The sequence below is a fragment of the Nannospalax galili genome, unplaced genomic scaffold (assembly GCF_000622305.1).
Source record: "Nannospalax galili isolate Female #2095 unplaced genomic scaffold, S.galili_v1.0 scaffold517, whole genome shotgun sequence".
NCBI classification, from domain to species: domain Eukaryota; kingdom Metazoa; phylum Chordata; class Mammalia; order Rodentia; family Spalacidae; genus Nannospalax; species Nannospalax galili.
In genome coordinates, this window is record NW_008340098.1 from 1,821,223 (window position 1) to 1,844,939 (window position 23,717).

General features: G+C 47.3%; 3 protein-coding genes across 11 annotated transcripts in view; 2 read left to right on the forward strand and 1 right to left on the reverse strand.

The window, feature by feature from the left end:
* The window catches only part of Nrbp1 (nuclear receptor binding protein 1), an 11,524-nt gene extending 3,412 nt beyond the window's left edge, over positions 1-8,112 (forward strand). For both annotated transcript variants that reach the window (XM_008835068.3, XM_029564487.1), the window contains exons 3-18: positions 196-318; positions 503-604; positions 959-1,048; positions 1,316-1,356; positions 1,711-1,805; positions 3,291-3,374; positions 3,860-3,918; positions 4,061-4,159; positions 5,981-6,113; positions 6,347-6,452; positions 6,571-6,621; positions 6,699-6,834; positions 7,370-7,423; positions 7,507-7,570; positions 7,782-7,837; positions 7,915-8,112. In XM_008835068.3, coding sequence (XP_008833290.1) covers positions 196-318; positions 503-604; positions 959-1,048; positions 1,316-1,356; positions 1,711-1,805; positions 3,291-3,374; positions 3,860-3,918; positions 4,061-4,159; positions 5,981-6,113; positions 6,347-6,452; positions 6,571-6,621; positions 6,699-6,834; positions 7,370-7,423; positions 7,507-7,570; positions 7,782-7,837; positions 7,915-8,019 — 1,398 coding nt within the window. In that variant the 3' untranslated portion in view covers positions 8,020-8,112. The remainder of the gene's footprint in view (positions 1-195; positions 319-502; positions 605-958; positions 1,049-1,315; positions 1,357-1,710; positions 1,806-3,290; positions 3,375-3,859; positions 3,919-4,060; positions 4,160-5,980; positions 6,114-6,346; positions 6,453-6,570; positions 6,622-6,698; positions 6,835-7,369; positions 7,424-7,506; positions 7,571-7,781; positions 7,838-7,914) is intronic.
* A 144-nt stretch (positions 8,113-8,256) lies between these two features.
* Positions 8,257-10,291, forward strand: Krtcap3 (keratinocyte associated protein 3). 4 transcript variants are annotated; one of them, XM_029564489.1, is made up of 6 exons: positions 8,257-8,742; positions 8,884-9,068; positions 9,146-9,205; positions 9,334-9,540; positions 9,642-9,776; positions 9,881-10,291. In XM_029564489.1, the coding sequence occupies exons 1-6, from the start codon at positions 8,715-8,717 to the stop codon at positions 9,986-9,988; spliced, it is 723 nt and encodes a 240-aa protein (XP_029420349.1). In that variant the 5' UTR covers positions 8,257-8,714; the 3' UTR covers positions 9,989-10,291. The 4 variants fall into 4 exon arrangements, with proteins under 4 accessions (XP_029420349.1, XP_017654145.1, XP_029420348.1 ...); XM_017798656.2 differs by having other exon boundaries at positions 8,257-9,068; positions 9,881-10,011; positions 10,111-10,224; XM_029564488.1 differs by having other exon boundaries at positions 8,257-9,068.
* Positions 10,292-10,426: 135 nt separating this feature from the next.
* The window catches only part of Ift172 (intraflagellar transport 172), a 41,305-nt gene continuing 28,014 nt past the window's right edge, over positions 10,427-23,717 (reverse strand). The window contains exons 24-47 of one of the 5 annotated variants that reach the window (XM_029564485.1): positions 23,397-23,541; positions 22,456-22,545; positions 21,857-21,954; positions 21,581-21,716; positions 21,389-21,505; positions 20,758-20,900; positions 19,176-19,269; positions 18,990-19,054; positions 18,210-18,390; positions 17,879-17,988; positions 17,650-17,779; positions 15,350-15,448; positions 15,068-15,177; positions 14,687-14,750; positions 14,388-14,474; positions 13,998-14,114; positions 12,948-13,058; positions 12,660-12,779; positions 11,904-11,999; positions 11,630-11,689; positions 11,451-11,549; positions 11,056-11,209; positions 10,741-10,832; positions 10,427-10,570 (exon numbers count right to left, since the gene is read on the reverse strand). In XM_029564485.1, the coding sequence (XP_029420345.1) occupies positions 10,481-10,570; positions 10,741-10,832; positions 11,056-11,209; positions 11,451-11,549; positions 11,630-11,689; positions 11,904-11,999; positions 12,660-12,779; positions 12,948-13,058; positions 13,998-14,114; positions 14,388-14,474; positions 14,687-14,750; positions 15,068-15,177; positions 15,350-15,448; positions 17,650-17,779; positions 17,879-17,988; positions 18,210-18,390; positions 18,990-19,054; positions 19,176-19,269; positions 20,758-20,900; positions 21,389-21,505; positions 21,581-21,716; positions 21,857-21,954; positions 22,456-22,545; positions 23,397-23,541 (2,608 nt within the window). In that variant the 3' untranslated portion in view covers positions 10,427-10,480. Of the gene's footprint in view, positions 10,571-10,740; positions 10,833-11,055; positions 11,210-11,450; positions 11,550-11,629; positions 11,690-11,903; positions 12,000-12,655; positions 12,780-12,915; positions 13,059-13,997; positions 14,115-14,387; positions 14,475-14,686; positions 14,751-15,067; positions 15,178-15,349; positions 15,449-17,649; positions 17,780-17,878; positions 17,989-18,209; positions 18,391-18,989; positions 19,055-19,175; positions 19,270-20,757; positions 20,901-21,388; positions 21,506-21,580; positions 21,717-21,856; positions 21,955-22,455; positions 22,546-23,396; positions 23,542-23,717 lie in introns of those variants that run through there. The other 4 variants (XM_029564484.1, XM_008835069.3, XM_008835072.2 and 1 more) reach the window with 4 other exon arrangements.

Here is a 23,717-nt window from a genome sequence, read left to right on the forward strand (position 1 = left end):
CCCCCCCCTGGCCTCTCTGGGCCTTGAAAAAAATGGGTGTTGTTACATATACGGAGGCAGAACATTCTCAAATTTTTAAAAAAAAAAAAAAAAAAAAGACCAGACCTCAGTAGGGTAGAGTTTGGGAGATCATATGGAATATTAAAAATGGAGAGCTTATGAGGTAACTTTAATTCCATTTGAATTGCTTCTCAGGTGAATCAGCGGAATGTACCAGGTATCGACAGTGCATACCTGGCTATGGATACAGAGGAGGGTGTGGAGGTTGTGTGGAATGAGGTGCAGTTCTCTGAACGCAAGAACTACAAGCTGCAAGAGGTAGGTGAAAGGATGAGGCCTGGGGGTATTAGAACCCCAGTGTTTTAAAATAGGTATTGGTGTTGGGAAAGTGACTGTGAGGAGAGCTGACAGGGTTAGTTTCTGTGGAAGGGTAAGGAATGGCTTTTCAGAATTACTACAGTCATTTTTGAACTCTATTGTCCCTCTCTGTCCCTTGCTCCAGGAAAAGGTCCGTGCAGTGTTTGATAATCTGATTCAGTTGGAACATCTCAACATTGTTAAGTTTCACAAGTATTGGGCTGATGTTAAAGAGAACAAGGCCAGGGTAAGATTTCTTTCCTAGTACTTCCTGAGCTCTTTGCCAGAAGCAGCTACATTGTTGTCCATTTGACATTCAGGGATTGAAACGGGGTAATACTGAGACACAAAATTCTGCTGCTGTGGCACAGAGTCGGGCTTCATTTACTACCTATAGTGTTTGTCCCAGTTATAAGTGGGGAGAAATGAGTGAACTTGTGCTTGCTTCTTTGTTTTCATTATGCTGTTCAGCCTAAGAAAGTGATGCTAAGAAAAGGAAAATTGAAAAAAAAAAGTCTTAAAGTATGTATCTGGTGTGAATGTCACCAGGTGAGATCATTCCTACTATAAAGCCTTAATGGTAAGTGCTTTACTTCCCCAGGTAATTTTTATCACAGAATACATGTCATCTGGGAGCCTTAAGCAGTTTCTGAAGAAGACCAAAAAGAACCACAAGACTATGAATGAAAAGGTATGGAGGGAGCTTAGACAAAGTTTTAGGCTGGTTTGGGGGTTTTAAAAGATTGTTTTAATTATGAAGTCAGGGACCCGGGAGAGGATTAAGAGAAGGAATTACTGCCAGATGTGGTGGCGCATACCTTTAATTCCAGCACTGGGAAGGTAGAGGCAGGTGAATCTCTTGAGTTCAAGACCAGCCTGGACTATATAGTGTGGTCATGTCTTAAAAAGAAAAGGGGAGGGGATTACCACTGACCCCTTGGACCAAACTCTGTTCCAGGCTTGGAAACGTTGGTGCACACAGATCCTCTCTGCCCTAAGGTAAGTAATAGCTGGTTAGTTTCTTTCCCATGTATTTCCTGATTTGGTTCCTCAAACAGATGACAAGGCACTACTCTGCTTTTCTGTTCTTCTCCCCCACTTTCTGTGAGTCACATGTCATAAAGATTAGGCCCCTTATGAATCTTTTAAAGGGTTCCTCCTAATTCCCTAACCTCCACAATATCTCCTACCCTTTTCTCCTATCTAGCTACACCAGGCATAATGGAGATTCAGAGTATGGGGATTATCATTATGATGACGAGCAGGAGACCTGGCCCTTGCTTCTCTTTACCCTTGGGTTCCCCCTGCCCTTAATTTCCTAGTGGCCCCTCTAACAGCCCAGTGCCCCCACAGCTACCTGCACTCCTGTGACCCTCCCATCATCCATGGGAACCTGACCTGTGACACCATCTTCATCCAGCACAACGGACTCATCAAGATTGGCTCTGGTGAGGGGAGGGAGAGATTCTGGGCAGGGGAGCCTCGGGAATTTGGGAACCATGGGGGTAAGATGAAAGGCATGGGGAGAACAGAGCAAATCCTGAGGTGTGGGCTGGTAATAAGAGACAGGCTCTTAGAGGTAATTCATAGGGAGAGGCCAGTTAGTGGAAAGGTGTAGGATATATATATAGTCTTGTACTTTTTGGAGGGAAGCCGGGGTTAATACAGAGAAATTAATAGGAAGTTGGAAAAGGGTAAGAGATGAATAAGATCTAATTTGAGCCCTTGGGGCCAAACCTTACCAAAGAGGTTCCAGGCTGTGCCTGCTGTGAGTACTTTCATTTGCTGTGTATATGTGTGCAGTGACATTTCCGTGTGCTGTGTCTGTGTGTTGTTACCATTTGTCTGGGGCTTGGCTGCTCCATCGCTCACAACTTTTCTCTGTTTTCCTCCCTCCCGCTTACGGGCTGCTCTGTTCCCAACAGTCTTTCATAGGATTTTTGCTAATGGTGAGAGCTCCCTCTGCCCCATGTGGGGCTCTGTTTGTGCTCCCTCTGCTCCCTCTGCGGCTGCCCAGTGCATGCAGTCGTGGGAGCGAGGTCTGTTCCCCTGCCTCCCGTGCATAATTATGCCTGCTTAGCTTTTGTTCTGCCAGCCCTCCACCTGCTTGCTCCTCTGAAACCTGCTTGTTTCCTGCGGATTCTGCCTGGCTGGCCACTTATTCCTAGAGTCATATTCCCCTTCATCAGCAGGCTGGTTCCCCAAATCATACTGTGCTCCTAGATTCTCTGTGACTTGTAGTCATTGTTTATAATTGGAGTGAGTCCAACTTGGGCCTGGCCCTGGTTCCTTGTTCAGTCCTGTGGTAGGTGGTGGTAAGGAAATAAGAGGGTTTAGACAGGGGTCTAAAAAGTTTGATGGATTAAAAGTGAAACTGATTTAAGGATATTAGTTCAGTTCTGAGCTATTTTGAGTTGGAGTCAGCATAGATGGGTAAGGAGGAGACTAGCTCCTTGGTTGTAAGTTGTTAATGCTGCTTTGCTTTTCTTATCCATGTTCCTGAGGTCTCCAGTCATCTCACATTAGGAAGGGCTGCCTGTGCCTTTAATTGTAGAGTGGATGAATGAAATAAAACCTAGCATTTTCATGGACTTACAGATTTGATATATCTGGGACTTGGGAAAGATGAAACTTGGGAAAGATGAGCAGATGACTCTTGCTTGATGAGCCTGAAGCCCTTGCTGTCTGTTTATATAGTGCATAGCCTTTGTTGTCCTGAGTTAGGGACCTGAGATGAGAAGCAGTAGGCCCGAGAAGAGGAGATGGTGATATTGTGTGTCATCTGTAGTTCAGGATTGGCAATGCATAGGTTCATGTCTGTTGATCATTAGAAAGGTAACTTCAGGAGAAATACGGCTTTTGGAGCCTCTTTATATAGTAAGACCATGCTTTGTTGGTGGTGGTGAGATTGTGGATATCTCCCCTACTCCCAGTGGCTCCTGACACTATCAACAATCATGTGAAGACCTGTCGGGAAGAGCAGAAAAATCTACACTTCTTTGCGCCGGAGTATGGAGGTAAGGCATCCATCCTGACTTGTTTGCCCTGTCCTTTGTACCTGCTCACTCTCTCACGCTCTCGCGTGCTCGCTCGCTCTCTCTCTCTCTCTCTCTCTCTCTCTCTCTCTCTCTCTCTTACACACACTCTCTCTCTCCCCCCCCCTCCCTCCCTCCCCCTCCCTCTCCCTCTCCCTCTCCCTCCACACACACACACACACACACACACACACATTTTTTTTTTTTACAGTCCCTCAGGCAGATTGTGCCCCTCCACCTACCCCCTCCCTGATGGCTCACTCTGCAGCTATTGCCTACCCTAGCATCCCTTCCCAGAGCCACCCCAGACCTTGGTTTTATACCATCTAACCTGAGATAGAGGGGTTAATACAACTGAAACTTCTAGTCTTTCTGTATTTGCATACCTTGTATTTTTTTTTAAAAAAACATGTCTGCTACTCCTTAGTAGAGTTTCTGTTTTACTTAGCCATCTCTGTTTTCTCTAGAAGTCACTAATGTGACAACAGCAGTGGACATCTACTCCTTTGGCATGTGTGCACTGGAGGTGAGATCAGAGGAAGGTGAAAAGGGGAAAGCATGAAATTAGAACACACGGGAAATGGAGAGAGGGCAAAGAAAATGCTGGTCATGAGGGAGTGATTGTGGGAGCACTGGGGTTCTTAGTTCTCACCTTTTCCTCACTGCAGATGGCAGTTCTGGAGATTCAGGGCAATGGAGAGTCCTCATATGTGCCACAGGAAGCCATCAGCAGTGCCATCCAGCTTCTAGAAGACTCATTACAGAGGGTAAGGGCCTTCAGGATTGCTCCCTCCTTAACCAACTTTGAAATGCTTTATGTTTATCTTTACATACTCTTTTTTTAAGAGGAAAAGAATAAAAGCTGGCTTTTTGGTCCATAAGTTCCAGGCCAGCTGGAGCTACAGGGAGACCCATTTCAAAACATGAAAAATAAAAGATAGGAATAAAAATAGGAAAGACTAAACTAAAATTTCTCTAGGAGAAATCTTTTTTTATATAGGCATGCAGGCTAGAGGGTTTAATGGATAATATTGAGGTTAGAAGTTGTTAGGCTGGGAATGGTGCCACATGCTTTAATCCCAGTACCCAGGAGGCTCAGGAGGCAGCAGCAGGTGGATCTGTGTGAGTTCAAGGCCAGCCCAGCTTGGTCTACATAGTGAGTTCCAGGCCAGGTGAGGCTACCAGGAGACCCTTTCTAAAAAACAAAACAAAACAAAACAAAAACAAAGTTGTTAGTTGAACTGTGTCTCCACAGAGGTAAGATGATTTGATGGTTACCTTAGTCAATTGCTATACACTCTTACACAACTATCTTGGCATTTTAAATCAATTTAAATTAAACCAGTTTGGGATTTTATATTTAATGAGCTAAGATTTAAAGGATGTAAGAATTATGAATCACTAGACGGGTGTGGTGGCGCACGCCTTTTATTCCAGTACTTGAGAGGCTGAGGCAGGCAGAACTCTATGAGTTCAAGGCCAGCCTGGTCTACATAATGAGTTCCAGGACAGCTGGGGCTACAAGGAGACCCTGTCTCAAAAAAGACCCCCCCCCAAAAAAAAGAATCAGGAGGTAGACTTAAACTACAGTGAGACAGAAGGTTCAAACAAGAACAGTTAACTCAGGTCAGGCATGGTGGCATACACCTGTAATCCTATCACTTGGGAGGTGGAGGTATAGGCATCAGGAGTTCAAGGTCCTTCTCACCTACATAGAGAGTTCAAGGACAACATGGGCCGAGTGAGATCCTGTCTCAAAAGCAAAGCCAACAGGGGCTGGAGAGATGGCTCAGCAAGTAAGAGCACCAGCTGCTCTGCAGAGAACCATTCGCAGCACCTACCTTGCATCTAACAATTGTCTATAACTCATCCAATGCCCTCTTCTGACCTTCACAGGGATTGCATGACATGGGTACACTTACATGCAGGTAATACACTTATACACAGAAAAAAGAAAATTAAAAAAACAACAAAAGAACAACAGAATGAAAAAGGAACAGTTAATGTATTAGAGAAGTATAATGGGGAGCAGGAGAGAACAGAGGGTCTAGTGGAAGAAGACACATTAGGGTGGGATATTCAGATGAAAGATCAGGTATGTAACTTTTTTGGTCTTTAAGACTGAAAGTAAACCGGGCATGTGAAAGTAAGCCATTCGTGGTAGCCCACACCTTTAATCCCAGCACTTGAGAGGCTGAGGCAGGCAGATCTCTATGAGTTCAAGGCCAGCCTGGTCTACATAGTGAGCTCCAGGCCAGTTGAGTTATAGGGAGACCCTGTCTCAAACAAACAAACAAACAAAACCCTGAAAGTAAGAAAGCAGGTTAATTGCCCTGGGACTTACCAGGTGTAGAAAGGGAGGCAGAATAGTTAGAGTAAGCTTGGGAAATAGACTGAATTCAGGGATTGCAGATAATGAATAACTTTATACAATACCTTATATTTTAAGCCCTTTTAGGAAATGTTTCCCCAATAAGTGCTGAGTTCCTAGTAAGTACAGTACATGTTGTTAAAAGTAATGAGAGCATTAAGATGAAAACAGCTGAGGGCTTGTCAAGTGCCTGCTCCAGTTTCTCCTTCTCTTATAGGAGTTCATTCAAAAGTGCCTGCAGTCTGAACCTGCTTGCAGACCAACAGCCAGAGAACTTCTGTTCCACCCAGCATTGTTTGAAGTGCCCTCACTCAAACTTCTTGCTGCTCACTGTATTGTAGGACACCAACGTGAGTCCTCTAGACCCTGATGAGAATTTTCTTGAACTGGGAACTGAATTCAGGGCCTTTCATATGCTAGGCAAGGAATACTAGGAGTGTTTTCCAACTTGGGGCTTCTACTATTGGCATGCTATCTTTCCTCTTCTGTTACCAAAAGGGATTCTTTACCCTTGTGCCTGTATGCCTAGTGTTAAACTAATCTATCTCTACATAACATCATTTCACTCTGTCATACCCTCCAGACATGATCCCAGAGAATGCTTTGGAGGAGATCACCAAAAACATGGACACCAGTGCCGTACTGGCTGAAATCCCTGCAGGACCAGGAAGAGAACCAGTTCAGACTTTGTGAGTAACCAGCAGAGGGGATATGAAAGGACAGATTGGTCACTACCACCCTGAGGTTCTGGAGAATGCTCATCTGGGAGAAATTACCATTTTGTTTCCTTCTTTCCATCTTTTCCAGATACTCTCAGTCACCAGCCCTGGAATTAGATAAATTCCTTGAAGATGTCAGGTGAGAGTGGGCTTCTGTGAGAAAGCAAGGCAGGTGAGACCTTCACAGAGCCCATGTGACTTATCATTTCTCTCCAGGAATGGAATCTACCCTCTGACAGCTTTTGGGTTGCCTCGGCCTCAGCAGCCACAGCAGGAGGAGGTGACATCACCTGTTGTGCCCCCCTCTGTCAAGACTCCAACACCTGAGCCAGCTGAAGTGGAGACCCGTAAGGTGGGGATTGTGTGGTATGAGTGCAGGTCTGTGATTATGGGGGCAGAACATCTCAGCTAAGAGCTTGTCCTTTGTAGAATGCATTTTGTTAATTAATTAATTTTTGGTCTTTTTGAGACAGGGTCTCCCTGTAGCCCCAGCTGTCCTGGACTCACTATGCAGACCAGGATGGCCTTGAACTCAGAGATCTGCCTGCCTCTGCCTCCCTAGTGCTGGGATTAAAGGTGTGCGCCACCACACCTGGTGCATTTATTATTGCCTGCATGTGTGTAAGTGCACCCATGTGCCCATGGAGGTCAGAAGAGGGCATTGGATACCCTGGAACTGGAGTTATGGACAGTTGTTAGCTGCCATGTGGGTGCTGGGAATTGAACCCTTGTCCTGTGCAAGAGCAGCCAGTGCTCTTAACTACTGAGCCATCTCCTGTCCCTGTGGACTGCATTTCTATTCTTGGCCACTATGTCCTGTGTGGGAGAAGGGCTTCCAGGTATTGGTATTTTTTACTGACAGGTGACCTTCCTCTGTCCTTTTCCAGGTGGTGCTGATGCAGTGCAACATTGAGTCAGTGGAAGAGGGAGTGAAACACCATGTAAGGCTCTGGGCCAGGGCTGAGCAGGGTTTGGTGGGGAAGAGAAGCCTCCTTTTTTGACTGTCCTTTTTAATTTTTCCTAGCTGACACTTTTGTTGAAGCTGGAGGACAAACTGAACCGGCACCTGAGCTGTGACCTGATGCCAAGTGAGTGTCACCTTTTGTTTGGAGGATGGTGGGTCTGTGAGCATTATTACCCTTTGAGAAGAACAATGGGTGGGGAAAGTGACTGGGCAGTAACACATTGATTCACTCAGGCTGACTCTCTTAGCCCCTGATATTGGGGGATGGATGGGATAATTTAAAGGGCTCCTGTCTCCCCCACTGTGCTCACTCACCCCTCCTGCTTCTCTGTCAGATGAGAACATCCCTGAGTTGGCAGCTGAGCTGGTGCAGCTGGGCTTCATTAGTGAGGTGAGGTTCCTGCCTTCTGTGTGCTGCCTCCCTGCCTTCTCTTCTCTCAGCCCTATCTCACTGAGCTCATTCCCCAGGCTGACCAGAGCCGCCTGACGTCTCTGCTCGAGGAGACCCTGAACAAGTTCAATTTTGCCAGGAACAGCAACCTGAACTCGGCCGCTGTCACCGTTTCCTCGTAGAGCTCACTTGGGCCAGGCCCCTATCTGAGCTGTGGCTGTCCCTGGACGTGCTGCAGCCCTCCTGTCCCTTCCCCCCAGTCAGTATTACCCTGTGAAGCCCCTTTCCCCCCTTATTATTCAGGAGGGCTTTGGGGGCTCCCTGGTTGAGCATCATCCTGCCCCTTCCCCTTTTCCCCTCTGCACTTTGTTTACTTGTTTTGCACAGACGTGGGCCTGGGCCTTCTCAGCAGCCGCCTTCTAGCCGGGGCTAGTAGCTGACCTGCTGGCTCTGCCCTGCCTGTGTGGACAGCAGGCCCACGGGCACTGGGGGAGCGGAGTTCCACAATCCCGCTGGGGCAGATGGGCGGGAGAGAAAGGTGGTGCTGCAGTGGTGGCCCGGGCGGGGGGGGGGGGGCATTCGATTCGCCTCAGTTGCTGCTGTAATAAAGTCTACTTTTTGCTAAAAGCTCGCGTGGTCGTGTATTTGCGCCCGTTTTGGCGCAGCGACTTCCCGAGGGGACGGGCGGGCCCTCGTGGGGTTCCAGTAGAGGCCCGCCTCAGGTGGGCGGGGCCCAGGTGGAGCTCCTGGTAGGGGCTGGGGCGGGCCCAGGTGGAGCTGCCTCCGGGCGACGTGAAGGCCGGGTCGGCGTCGGGGCGGGGCCGGCTGCAGGTAGAGCTGGAGGGCCGCAGCGGCTGCGGGGGCGGTGCGGCCTACCATGAGGTGCAGCCGCGTCTGCGTTTTCGGTAACTTTGGCGGGCTTCCCGTCTCTCTCCGTGGCCCCTCGGCTCGCCCGTACCACGCGCCGTGGCTGGCCCTGCGCGCTGCCTGGCGCCCGCTGGCCTCCCACCCTGCCCTGCTCACGACTTGCTCCCCCTGCTTTGCAGACGCCGCCCGGGGGCCCAGGCAGCTGATGCGCGTGGGCCTCGCGCTGATCCTGGTGGGCCATGTGAATCTGCTGGTGGGAGCTGTGCTGCACGGTACTGTCCTGCGGCACGTGGCCAACCCCCGTGGCGCCGTCACACCAGAGTACACCACCGCCAATATCATCTCCGTGGGCTCCGGGCTGCTGGTGAGCACGGCAGGCGTGTGGGGTGGGTAGTCGCGCCAAGACCCAGTGGACCATAGACATGATGATGTCTTCCCCAGAGTATTTCCGTGGGACTTCTGGCCCTCTTGGCATCCAGGAACCTTCTTCGCCCACGACTGGTGAGAGGGGCAGGGGGGCTGTCTCAGCTCTTTCAATGGGCAGGAGGCTTAAATAGAGAAACTGAGGTGTCTAAGTCTCCAGGAGACTTAGCCAGGCCCAGTCTATTCACTGGATTCTACCCCACCAGCACTGGGCCCTGCTGGCACTGGCTCTAGGGAACCTGCTCTTGTCTGCTGCCTGCTCCATGGGCCTCCTGTTTGCTGTGTCACTCACTGTTGCCAATGGTGGGCGCCGTCTTATTGCTGACTGCCATCCAGGACTGCTGGATCCTTCCATACCTTTGGACCAGGGGCCTGGACACACTGACTGCCCCTTTGACCCCACAAGAATCTATGTGAGCATATTCTTGCTGTTCATAGCCTTGTCCCTGACCTTTCATTTGCTGGATTTTCTACTCTTGTCCTATTCCCTCTTAGTTCTCTTTGTTCCTTTTAGGATACAGCCTTGGCTCTCTGGATCCCTTCTCTGCTCATGTCCGCAGCTGAGGCTGCCCTATCTGGCTACTGCTGTGTGGCTGCACTCACCCTACGTGGATTTGAGCCCTGCAAGAAGGAAGGGTTTCAGGAACAGGTAAAGAAGAGGAACAGGAAAGGTTCACAACCCAAACTGGTTACATTGGAAAGGAACTGGTGTGTCATTCAAGGCAGGGGTACTGAATACACCCTCTTCTGCAGTTAGAGGAACTGAGAGAGCTTGAACCTCCTGAATGTAAAAGACAGGAAAACATACAGTTACTGGATCATCATCAGAATTTACAGACTTCACAGAAAACCTGGGTTTAGGACAGGTGCCCAGAGGGGCCTGGGTAAGCTGGGACAGGGAAGCATTCTTGGGACCTGGGACTGAGGCTAGTTCTTTGCTTTGTTGCTTGCTCTCTGATCCAGGTTGTTTTTCCTTTTATCAGGCAGGTGCTCTTCTGAGGCTCAATCAAGCAAGAGGCCCTGACACAGGATGATATAAATAATTGTAATAAAAGGACTTCTCAGCCAGGTGTGGTGGTGTACACCTTTAATCCCAGCAGAGGCAGATGATCTCTGTGAACTCAAGGCCAGCCTGGTCTGCAGAGCAAGTTCCAGGTCACCTTGGGCTACAGGAAGACCTGTCTCAAAAAACATACAAAAAACAAAAAGAATTTCTCTTGTCTTCTGCCTGGTAGTTACTTTAGAAGGCATGGTGTTGGTGCTGGAGAGGCTTGGATCAAAGAATGAAGTAGTCTCAGTTACTTACAGAACTTTAATGAGGGATAGATCTAAACTCTTCCTCAGTTGTATCAGTCACTGAAAAGAGAAGCTGGTGCTAGGGAGCCCGCCACACCACTGACTGATGAATTTCAACACATCCTGGCACACTGGGCTGTGGGAGGTCTGCAAGCAAAGGGGAAGGAACACAAGGAATCATTGGGGTTATCATGAGGCCACCAGCTCCATTGGGGTGTCATGAGCAGGCTGAGGGTCTGTACCTACCCATTCTTATAGTCCCCCCCGACCCCCATACTGTTCTTTCTGCGCTTGTCCTTCAAGACTCCCTCTCTAACCTTGATGGCCATAAGAAACTTGTTCCAGTTATCCTTGTTTGCCGCCTTTCCTGGCCGCTTAAATTCTATTTTGTTCCTCAGAACGGGGTAACCTGTAAGGAAAGAGGAAAGGATGAGCTGGAGTTTTCAAGACAATGGGAACAGCAGCAGGGGTGGGGGATTAGGGGGGTCAGGGTTGTGTGTGCGTGTATGTAGGACGGGGATGGTCCTGTCTTGTGCACCTTTTACTAAATTATTCTGAAGATTTTTTTGATGTTGCTGCTTTTCCTTCCTGTTTACCTGCTACACGATATGTGGTGCTGTGGGGTTCTATACCTGTAATGAGGCAGGGCAGTGCCCGAACTCCAGTACTCGCGGCTACTAGGGAAGCCTCATAGACACCACGCTCATCTCGAGGCAGAACCTGTTCCAGCTTCTGATCCATTGAGACTGTGAGTACCCAGTCTCGAACCTCTTCTCTCTGGGCCTCCTGGGAAGGACAGAGGTAGCAGTAGCTTCACACAGGCAGGGGCTTGCTAAGCCCTCATCTATACAATAGCTTTTAGCTATAAATGGTCCCCACCTTGGCTTGAAGGACAGTTACTGCCTCTTATTTTCCCTGAAGGAGTAGTGAGGGCTGATATCCTTCCAAAGATAGTAGCCATCCAAAGCCATCCTCCCTTCTCAGTGAGGTCCTAAGGCCTTACCATTCTCCAACCCTGCATCCTTACCGGTACATGCTGCTTAGCTGGGAGTGGCACCTCAAAGGGAATATCTGTATCTTGAAAATCTGAGTGGTCAAGGGCATCCAGAGTCCCTTCTTCAATTGCCTGTGGCAGAGTGTAACTGAGCTAGGCACAGCTTGTGACAAGCACAGCCTCCTGACACCTGGCACAGTTTCTCTACTTACTTCAGTCAGATCCAAAAACCGGTTGAGGAAAATGAAAGCCATGTTCTCCCAGCCAACTGCCTGTAGCAGAGAAAAGTTGCAAATGGGAGTGAGCAAGTGAGCTTGGATGTGACTTCTCCAGGTATCAGGAGGAATACTCTAGGCAGATGGAGAACTGTGTCTTCCATGTATGAAGGCACATCAGCCCCATACCCAGCTTTACTCAAGGGAGTCTCCATCTTCCCACTTTAGATTTCCTTGTTTCTTCAGCCCCACCCCGCCTGTCCCAGCTCACCTTGGCAGCAGTTCCTGCTTCATAGAAGGCTTTGTCTGCTGGTAGTAGCTGGGTGTGGCGCAAGAGTGAAACAGAGAGCCTGGCAGCTACGATTTCCTGTGCATTAAAGACAAAGTTTTATGATCCTGGTACTAGACCAATGAACCTGTAACTAAGGCAGCCAAACTACAAAACCAGCAGTCAGTATTGCACTGCTATAGCTCTCAAGCTGTTCTGGTCTTAGTTCTTTTTAACAGCACAGCATAACTGGGCCTAGATTATGTATAGGGCTCCTTCCACTTCTAGAATTATGTACAGGCTAGGCTCAAACTCAAGGGAGCTGTCCTGCCTCAGTCTCCCAAGCAACAGGATTACAGGTATGCGCCAACACACCTTTTTTTTTTTTTTTTGAGATAGGGTCTCACTGTAGCCCCAACTGGCCTGGAACTCTCTAGGGTAGACCAGTTTGGCCTTGATCTCACAGAGTCTGCCTGCCTGTGCTGGACTCAAAGGCATGCACTAGACACACCCTAGCATATGATTTGAATGTTTCAACATAATGAGGTTGGTAGAGCTGTGGGTGCAGTATGGGAAGAAACTTCCATCCAGTAAAGGTCAAAGACCGATTTAGAAGAAAAGCTAAAAGGGGGAATGGGGAGGTCCAAGAGCCTAAGCTTGAGAATTCAGAACTTGGATTCATTCAGCTTCATAGGTCTGAAGATGCAGCCTTATGACAGAGTGAGTGCTCTGTATCAAATCTCCCCAACTATATCTTACCAGCTGCTTAATGCTCTGGGCTGCAGAGCGTGTGGCATAGTAATGAGCGACCAGCAGCATCATCTCAAATTCCTCATGAGCTGCAGAGTTTGCCTCACTGGACTTCACCATGTTTTCACACTAGAGAAAGGAGAAAGCAAAACTAAGCTCAGAGGTCACAGATAGGCCAGGGCTGTAGAGTGCTTACTGGTGGCCACTTGGACAGAGGAGAATAAAGGTTTAAGTGTACTAAGAGACTAGGACAGGGACAGGTAACCTTTTATTTTGTTATTGACCCTCCTTCTGTACCAAGTTGAAGAGGACATCCCGAAGGTCAGCCCAGCTGTGGTAGGCCTCAGCATTGTTGGTTCCGGGAGAGCTAACCATATCCATGAAGATCCTTTTGTAGATGTTGAAGTTCTAGAGGTAGAGGGGGAAGGGTATATGAGTAAGGGGTATAGCAGAAGACAAAGTGGGAGAAAGGAGAAACAGCAAGTGCAGAGAGAATATGAATGTGTAGGAGCTAAGGACCATGATGGAAGAAGAGGACCTATTGGCAGGACCAGGAAGTTCAAGGTTAGCCTTGGCTCTAGGCTGGCCTGAGCTACACTTGATTCTATCTGGAAAAACAAAAACAACACCCTTGGGGCTGGAGAGATGGTTCCGCAATTAAGAGCACTTAATGATCTTCTAGTGGACCTGGATTCAGTTCCCAGGCAGCCACATGGCAGCTAACAACCATTCATAAGTTCGAGGGGATCTGGCACCTGTTCTGGCCTTTAGGGGCATTGCATGCATGTGGTATACTTACATACTCATAAAATTAAAAAAAAAAAAAAAAAAAAAAAAAGCTAGGTGTGGTGGTGCATGCCTTTAATCCCAGCACCGGAGGCAAAGGCCAGCTGGGGCTACAGGGAGACCCTGCTTCAAAAAAGAAAAAACAAAACAAAAAACCACCTTTCATATAGCTGGTGTCCAGTGAGTGTGGAAAAATGTATGAATGTGAACATAGCCACAATGTTGATAGCCTAATTACTCCAGACATGTGCAATTCTCCCATAGGAGAGCAGTGTTAATTTTCTGGAAGTCAGCAAAAGGCTTAGAGGGGTGTGTACAGGATTCCTCTTGCAAAGACAGATCCCTGTGTATCAGCTAGGAGCATGAGCAGCAGCTTGAGGGTTTCTTCAAAGGGAAACCCTTAAGAGAGGCTGCATGTTTCAGGACAGGCTCAGAGGAGATCCTGAGCATATTCTCTAAGGACAGGATTCTTTAAGAAGACTGTTTCTGATAAGATGGCTGGTTCTAGAGGATGAAGGATGAATGCTGTGGTAGAAACATTCATCTCAAGAAGGCTGGTACCTGTGGGTTAGCAGGGGCTCCATGTTGCACATAGAGGGCCAGTGCCTGGGCATAGCCACCCTCCCGGATCAGGTGAGTTGCATACAAAGCCACATACTTGTGCAAAAGCTTGTAATTCTGTTTTGGGGTAGAAAAAAAGCATGGGCAAGGTTGGGATCAAGACAACCAGGCAGTTAAGGGTAGGACCAGAGGGCCATGGATTTGTTTAGGAGGCAAAGGGATCTGCAGTTCTGATCTCAGTTTCAGAGTGCAGAAGACTGCTCTCTGATGCTCTTTATAGAGACCTCTGCAGATTGGGCTTTGGTGAAGTTACGAGATGGTGGAAGCTCTGGAGCAAGCAGGGAATCAAGGGAAAGGGTAAAGAGCTGAGTGGGAAACAGACAGCAGTACCTGCTTGGTAGCGGTTTCAATGCACTTATCCCACTGACCCTGCTCCACATACAGGTCCAAAGCAGCTACCACATCCACACCCACCAGCTGTAGAACAATGAAAGAGTTCAGGGGGAGACAGATGAGAGGGGGAAGAGGGAGGGACTCTGGTACCTAAGAATTTGGCTTTTAATCTTGTCTTTGTTGTGCTGGGGACTGAAACCAGGGCACTGTATATACTAGGCGGAGAGCTCTACCACTTAGTTACAACCCCTGGCCTCTCCCTGTATCTGCCTCCTGCTAACTCTTAAGAGTCTTACCGAGTCCACTTTGCCCTGGTTCTTGAGGAAATCCTTATAATGCTGGTCCACATAGTCTTCATACCTGTGAAGATGTACAGAAATTGCTAACTTTGTGGTCCTGCAATGCCACACCTTCCCCATAAGAATTTTCCCCAATCTTTGAGAGAGTGTGTGTGCACACGCGTGTGCATAGAGTGCAGTGCCTGTGGAAGCCATAGGTGTGCTCCCCCCGCCCCCCGAGGTACACTTGTGAGCATCAGTTATGACATGAGTGCTAGGAACTGAACTTGGGTCATCTGGAAGAGCAGAATATGTTCTTAACCTCTGAGTCATTGCTCTAGTTCCCATCCCCCCTAATTTTTACAAAAGGAAGTAAAAAGAGACTGTTGCAGTGATTACCTGGGATCTAACTCCTTGGCTATACGCTTGGCCTTGTTCCACTCTTCACCCTCAATGAAAGCATCAATTGCTTCTTTGACAAGGTCCAGGTTCAGATAGAGTTCTGCAGCCTACACAGTGGATATCAAAGTGAAGAGTACCTTTCCGTTTGATGCCCTCGTCTTCCCCTTGGTGAACTCTCCCCTTTCTCCCAGAACATGGCCACACCTTTACACACCTGGGTGTTATGTCACCATTCCACGCTTGTATGTGGAATCTTTTTAGTCCTAGCATCCTACTTACAGCACTGTGCTTTCCAATTCCAATCAGCTGGGGACCTACAGCCCGAACTACTTCCAGACTACGCTGGGGAGGCAGAAACTTGATGGAGAGTTCAGCTGCCTGAGTGGTTAAACAGAAGATGGAAATGGTGGGAGAAAACAAATGTGGCTAGGGCTCCTCAAATGGGTCTGACCTATTTCATACATTGTGCCCCCCACCCCCAGCTTCCAAGTGTCTTGTGGTCCTCCGTCACCCTCCACTCTCCTAGGCTAGGTTTGGCTCCTGGGTCCTTTGGTTGACTGTCTGTGAACCCAGCTGTTCTACTCAGCTCACTATAACTCAGACACTTCCTTGGTCGTCTGAAGTCACTGCACTTGGTTCTCTACCTGTGACAAACTGGTTTCTCGAGTTCTTTGTCACAAATAGAATCTTGGTAGCATATTATACATAAAACTCCTGAAACAAAACAAGGCATGCAGAGAATTTGTGCTGCACTTCTACGAGCCTTTACTTATAATCACTGTACTATACTCTGAATTACAGTATAATGGCAATTACCAATAACACTGAGCTCAGTGAGTATTTGTTGAAATGTCAAGACTTTAGATGTTAGGTTAAATGTATTACAATTATTTTTAACTGTCTCTCCTTTTTTTAAGAACAGAGCTGTTTAAATTACATGTGTGGCATACATTTGTAGCTTATGTAATGTTTCTAGGAGACAGTGCTGGTCTAGATGATTTTGTTAGCTCTGTTTAACCCTGAAAACAGTCATTCTTCAAACCCCAGCAACTCTGTGAGATCATTCTTTTTCAACTGGGGTGTTGGTACCCTCATCAATTTTTAATTTCCATGTGACCCAATTTAGCTGTAGTCTATGCAAATCCTTCTGCCCTTTCTCTTTCCTTTCTTTGCCTGCCAAACCCTTCAAGGCTCAAAGCATGCTTCCTTCCTATCAAGAAAGCCATCCTGTGACTAATCTGAAGGTCCAGTCCTATACCCTCTAGTAAACAATGCTCTAGTGTAACAGACGTCAATCGGATGCTTACGTGCTTGCCAAGTAAAATTTCAGATATCAAAACCAAACATCACCATCATCTTCTTTTGCTTCAACTTCTAGGAGCCATTGAATGACTCCAGAAACTTAAAGGACTTCTTACATGTACATCATCACACTAATATTTAGAGAACCAGTAATCTTACCCTCTGACGCACATCATTTAAACTATACATGCACCCCCCAACTGCAAAGATAATAAACTGTGATTACTTATTGTATGCTGATTAGTTTTAAATGACAACTTGACTGGAACACATGGTATAGAGATAGTTGTTCAGAAACTACTTTGGGACTTTGGGTGTTTGTGAGGATGTATTTGAATGTGATTAACATTTAAATTGTAAAGCAGATTGACCTTCCTAAGGTGATTAGCTTCATTCAGTTAATTGAACTCTTGAACAAAAAGGCTCACTTTTCCTTGAGTAAGAAAGTCCTCTTCCTACCTAAATGTCTTCTGAACTGGGATACTGGCTTTTTCCTGCCTTCACTCTGGAACTGAAACCCTGGCTCTCCAGCCTGCCAACCTTTAAACAGGAACTACACACCACTATCCCTCCCTGCAGATCTTGCCCATTTCCAATTGTGTGAGCTGATTTCTTTCTTTTCCTTTTTTTTTTTTTTTTTTTGGTTTTTTTGAGAAAGGTCTCTCTTTTAGTCCCCGCTGGCCTGGATTAACTATGTAGACCAGGCTAGCCTCAATCTCACAGAGATCCACCTGCTTCTACCTCCCAAGTGCTGGGATTAAAGGCATGCACCACCACACCCTGCTGAACCAATTTCTTATCTCAGATACACCTTATCAGTTTTGTTTCTCTGACCAACATATTTGTTTTAGGGTTGGTGAAGCATACTGAATTGGTTTAATCTGCTGGAGGGGAGAATTCCTTGCAGGAGCTGTTGGGTGGAAGAGGAGCCCATGCTTTTGTCATGGCCTTCATCTATCCCCCTTTTAGCTCCAGTTCAATTTCTCCTTCCTCTCTCAGAGAACCTCCTGGATCCCTTCAGTCCACAGAGAGCTCATATATCTCTGAACTCCACTTCAAACACTTAAGTCTTTACTTAGATACAGTATTAAGTTCCCTAACTTCTGGCTGTCTAATATCTCCTTTTCTGTCTTTAGATATTATAGCTTGAGCATATAACAGGTATCTAACTGGATACCTGTTACTTAACACAAAAAGACAGGAGGATCAAGATAATGAGAATGCAAGCTTGTGAATGTACCTAAGGAAGAAGGGCCAAGAACAGTCTGGAACCTCACCTTCATCCAGCACTTCTCCATTAGGCTGCTGCTTCCTGAGTCCCGCACTTTGAGGTAGCAGTCCACTGCTCGGCTATATTCTCCTGCCTGCTCCCACTGTCGGGCTTGCTCTACAAGTCCCTCCACACCCCTGTGGAGATGAGAGTGCTCATGATCAGAACTGGGGAGAGGCAGTGTGGTCCACCATGTGCACACCCTGCCAACATTGCTAGGACATATGGCTTCTTACCTGCCCCCCTTCTTTGTAGCTTCCCTCTCATACTCTTCCTGCAGGGCCTCCAGCTGGCCAGGCACGTAGTCCTTGCAGATCCGTAGAGCATCACTCCATAGTCCAGCTTCCTGCTCAGATTGAGATTATCAGAAAGGTGGAGGGGAGGCTCTGAAGCTTCCCACTGCCATACAAGTTCCTCTGGCCCCTAGATTCCTGATTTATTGGGCTTCTCTTTTCCTTCCTCTTGCCTGCCCCCTGCCTTTTTCAGCATCAAGGGTCAGTGTGGCTCTCTACGACCTCCTCTCCTATCTCCTCATCCTCTCCTCATGGGCGAACTATAGTGACTCACCTTATAATAACTGAGAGCCAGGCCTGGTCTCTGGGCCCGAAGCAGCAGCCCTTCTGCTTTCTGAAAGTCCTTCTCCTCCAGGGCTCCACGGGCCTGACCTATAAGCACCTCGGCAACACTGTCAGGATCGTGGGCCTCAGCCACACGCTGAGCTGCCTCCCAGTCCTGGTTGTGAACAAACCTGCCCAAGATGGGGGGCCAGGAGATGCTGAGTAGAAATCTGAGGCCTCAATGGTGGGAGACAAACAGCCATATCATCGAGCAGATAGTAAGTTTATCTGTACTAGGTTTGAATCAAAGAAAAGATGACTCCGAATAATCCTGGGGCAGTAACTGGAGGACAGGAGTCACTGGTGAGATGGCTCAGTGAGTAAAAGGCACTTGCCATGAAGCTTGATGGCCCAAGTTCAATCCCTGGAACCCACATGGTGGAGGGAGAGAACCAATTCCCACAAGTTGTCCTCTGACCTCCAAACATGTGCTGTGGTATTGCACACTCATCCATAAAATAAATGTAAAAAAAATTGTTTAGAGACGTTATGGTGTAGGGCTGGAGAGATGGCTCAGCACTGGCTGCTCCTGCAGAGGACCCAAGTTCGATTCCCAGCATCCACATGGTGGCTCACAACTGTCTATAACCCCAGTTCCAGGGGGTCTGATGCCCTCTTCTGACCTCTGCAGGCATTGCATGACATGGGTGCACTTACATACATGCAGGCAATACACTCATACACATAAAATAAATAAAATATTAAGAAAAAAATTTATGGTGTAACTTACATGAGAACTGCCTCTTTGGGTTTACCAGCTCTGATGAATTCAGCTTCAGCCTCTTCAAATTTACCCTAGAGAGGAAGACAGCCACACATGGTGAGAAGGAGGCTGGTATCAGCTAGGAGACAGGGCTTTGAATAACTGGTCACCATGTTTAGGGGAACAGAAGGAGGGTCAAAGTCACAGCCATACCTCATCCTCCAGGTACATAGCATATCTGAGATGAATCTCAGGGGTTTTGTGCTTGAGAGCCAGCCGAGAGAGCTCAAAAGCAAACCCAAAGGAGCTGAAATGGAAATTGCAGATACAGTTTATACAGAATACTTGTTAAAGGCAAGAAATAGAGAAAGGACAAGGACAGAGGAAAGGAAAGGGGGCAGATTTAAAGATAACAGATAGGAAGTAGCTGGACAATCTGTGCTTTCCTGGGGCCAAAGGAGGGTTCCTGTGGCTCCCACCCTCCTCCTGAGGTACTACTTAGTCCTAGTCCCAATAGTGGAGAACACCCTCTCCAGATGATACAACACCTCAGGGACCTGACTCTGTTTCTGTTCTTTGTAACATTTGCTTAAGAAATACACATTTTCTAATCCAAGCACTGGGGAGGCAGAGGTAGGCAGAGCTCTGTGAGTTCAAGGCCAGCCTGGTCTACATAGTTCCAGGCCAGCTAGGGCTACAAGGAGACTCTGTCTCAAAAAGACCAAGAAAAAAAAAAAAAAGAGAGAGAGAGAAATACACATTTTCTACTAGTAAGTTGCCCACACTATAAATAACATGTTAACATGTAACACTGTAAATAAGCCCTACTCGTGTTCATATGAGCAATCCTAATTAAACATAGTGGATCCAAAACAAAACAAAGACATGAAAGTGGGTAGAAGGGAGACTATTTAATATTTAGGAAGAAGGTGGGCCACAAAAGTGTTGTGGGGAGATAAAAGAGGGTGATGGGAGGTGAATACCATCACAATACATTGTATAGACTTTTTTGTGATTTTTTGTTTTGGTTTTGATTTTTTGTTGTTGTTTTGAGACAGGGTTTCCCTGGAGTCCTACCTCGCCTGGAACTTGCTATATAGACCAGGCTAGCCTGGATTTCACAGAGATCTGCCTGCCTCTGCCTAATGCTAGGATTAAAGGCATGCACCCGCATATCTGGGCTGTATATAAATATGAAATCAAAATATAAGAAAAAAAAGAATGCACATTTTGCATTTAACAGAATCACTTTTGACTTCTCAGAAATAAGTTACTAGCTTAGGACAGTCTTAACTTTACAAGCTGTTCCTGTCCTAGCCCTCTTTTTAAGAATACCTGATGATAAAACACTGTCCTTCCAAGGATCTCCTTTATATTTTCAATTTTTTTTTTTTTTTGAGACAGGATCTTTTTATGTAGCTCTCATTGGCCTGGAACTGTGTAGACCAGGCTGGCCTCAAGCTCACAGATACCTGCCTGCCCCTGCCTTCCAAGTGCTGGGATTAAAGGCTTGCACCACCACACCTGGCTATTTTTCACTGCTTGTTGAGACAGGGTGTCATGTATTCTAGTCTGGCTTCAAACTCCCTATTAGTTGAAACTGGACTGGAACTACTGATCTCTAGCCTCCACCTCTCAAATTGCTAGGATCACAAGCTAGTACCACGAGGCTTGGCTCACAGGTCTTTACTCTTGCCTCAGCTTTTGGAATTATTCTTCAGCTGCATGTCAGTTTTCTTTCTCTCTGTATAGGTTCTCAATGGGATGCTGATGGAAAGAAGGTTTCAGGACTCACCAGTTGTCAGCAGCATGGTCAATAGCAGCCTCCAGGAGTCCTAGCTTGTTAAGCAGTCTAACTGCAGCCTCCCCTCCCAGGCTCTTTGCCCACAGATAGGCCACATGTTTGTGGGCATTGGCTCCTCCATGAGCTTTGGCTACCTGTAAAGCAAAGTTTCTTGACAATTTCCCACTGCAGAGCTATCCACCCCCCACTTTTTAAAAATTCTCTGGCCTCCTGACCTCGGCTGTGATGAAGATCAGGGCCCTGCTCTAGATCAACACTGAAAAAGACTAAGTTTCAAAGTCTCTTAACTTAGGTCAAAATATATAGGGTCGCCGGGCTTGGCGGTGTATGCTTTTAATCCCAGCACTCGGGAGGCAGAGGCAGGCGGATCTCTGTGAGTTCAAGGCCAGCCTGGTCTACATAGTGAGTTCCAGGACAGCTGGGGCTACAGGGAGACCCTGTCTCAAAACAAAACAAAACAAAACTTAGGGACCAAGGATGGGCTTTAGGAAATCCACAAGCTCTTTAAATTACAAGTAAAAATTTGTATATGCTTTTGGCAAAAAGACTTTGTGACAGAATTAGTCACTAGAGAATAGGAAAGAGGGATACAGGTACTTGCAGTGTGGCCTGGGTTCCTTACCCGGTATGCCTCTTCCCAAAGCCCACTGGACCGGTACATGTTCACCGTTGGCTTCCATTCCTGGGCCTCAAGGTAGTGATACTCAGCTTCTTGCAGTCGGCCTTCTGCCTCTAGCTCCTGCAGGAAGATGTGTCAGGATGGAAGGAGGATGGATGCTGGTTGGGAGGGATGGGCAAGGCTAGAAGGGCTCACCTTGCCCAGGTGAAGGTGTGTGTCACTGAGCAGATCTGGGTGATGCTTCCCTACCAGGCGGATCATGTCATCATACAACTTATGCTTTTTGAACATGGTGATGGCAAGATCAGGCTCTTCCACTGTCACATACAGCCTGAGGACAGGAGATGCACCTGGAGTCATCTCCTACAGCTAGATCCCTGTTTCCTGAAGATCTCAGATAACCTCAGACCCCAACCCTTCTCCCATCCCTGATGCCTCCTCCCTCCACACATCCTCTGAGGTCATGCTCACCTTTCAGCCTCTCGGTACTTGCCCTGCTTCTCCATTTCCTGGGCCTGAGTGATATACAGCACTGACACATCTTCTGGTCGCATGCATTTCATTGCCAACTGTATAGACACACAGAATCCAGGTAGGCTCAGAGGTCAATACAGAAGGGAGCCTGTCTGCTCCCAACAGTCACTGGTGTTTGGTTTTACTGCCACTCCATTGGTCAGTTAAGGCAATGTCAAGTCCATTAGGAAGAACTGTATTCTGCTAAGGCAGGGGGGGGTCTATGAGGCTTTGTGCAGAGGGCACATAGACCATTGCCATACTCCTGCTGCCCCTACTAAGCTCTGCAGTGTAGGGGAGAGAATAGAGTTACAAAGTGACAAGAGGCTTTGGAGTGGTCATTCAGAATGCCCAGCTCTCAAGCCTATATGCTGTCTTCAGAGCTACAGGCTCAAGCACAGGGACCTCTTCTCATTTTGTTCTCTGTGGTTCGGGATCCAAGCTGTCCAGACTCTATTTTGGTATTTTCTCAGCTTTTGGAACTCAGTAAAGGGGGGTTATTAAGAGATCAAGAAGTGAGGCAACATAAGTCACTAAGGACTCTTCCCATTCTCTACCTTGTGGGCTTGCTCCCAGCAACCAGCCTGGGTGTACATGTCTATAGCATCTTTGGTCCGGTCTCCCTTGGTGTAGAGCTCTTCAGCAATCTGTAATTGAAAAGATGAAAAAGGTAAGAGAAACAGATTAAAGCAGCTTGTAGGAAGAAGGACTAAACCTCAGCTGGGTTGGTAGAGAGCCTGGTATACTACTTTGTAAAAATACAGAAGAAAAAATGAGTGAATGAACTGTATCTTCTATTATCTAGGAAAAAGACAAGATCAAAGCAGGATGAAAACAATCTAGTGGAAGTGTGTGTGTGGGGGTGTAGGTGTATGTATATGTATGTGTACTCAGCATACACAAACAAGGAAGCTAGAGGAGGGCATATTCCTCTATTACCCTTTGCCTTATTTCTGAGCAGGCAGGGTATCTCCCTGAATGTGGAACTCATGATTTTTGGCGAAGCTGGCAGCCAGCAAGCCCAGGAATCCTCTTGTCCCTACTGCCCCCCGCCCCCAAAAGGGTCAGGGCCATTAAGTGTTCCTCCAAGACCATGTGGGTACTGGGATCTGAACTTAAATCCTCATAGCTGCATAGCAAGCACTCAACCACTAAGCCGTCTCTCCAGCCCAATCCAGTGGAATTTTAAAGGGCCTCACATTTCTGCAATGTAAGACAATTCTACACTAGTTATGCTGGAGTTACTCACAAAGAATCACTTGAACTGGCACAGGAAGAGAGCTAGAGATCACTATATATATCTAGGGAAGTGAGGCACCATCTGTGTCATGTGGGAGACAACAGTGGGGAAGTAAACCTCTTCTCATTCACAGTGGTGATATTGTTTGGGCCCCAGAAAGAAGGGCCTGGGGAGCTGTCTTCCCCTTCTTGTTCTCAGGGCTCTCCTTATCATCCTGTACTGCACTGCTTCATGCTGCAGAAAGGAACTGTTCCTCACCTCATACTCCTGCAGAGACGCATAGTGTTGGGCCACACGAGGATAGTATTTAGCTGCAATGTTCCGATCCTGTAGATCTAATATATAAATTGCCTTCTTCCACTGGCGGGCACCCAGAGCAGCCTCAATTGCTTTAATGGAACACCTGGCATAGTCAGGCAAGACATACATATGTATGGGGAAAGAGGGAAACAAAAGGAAGAGACCCCCCAAGCACATTCTAACCTACATTTTGAGAGCTCTTCTTTTAGGCTGTGCCATCCTCCCTTGCCTCAGGCCCTCTTACTTCATGCCCAAATCTCCATTTTACCCTTGTGCTGT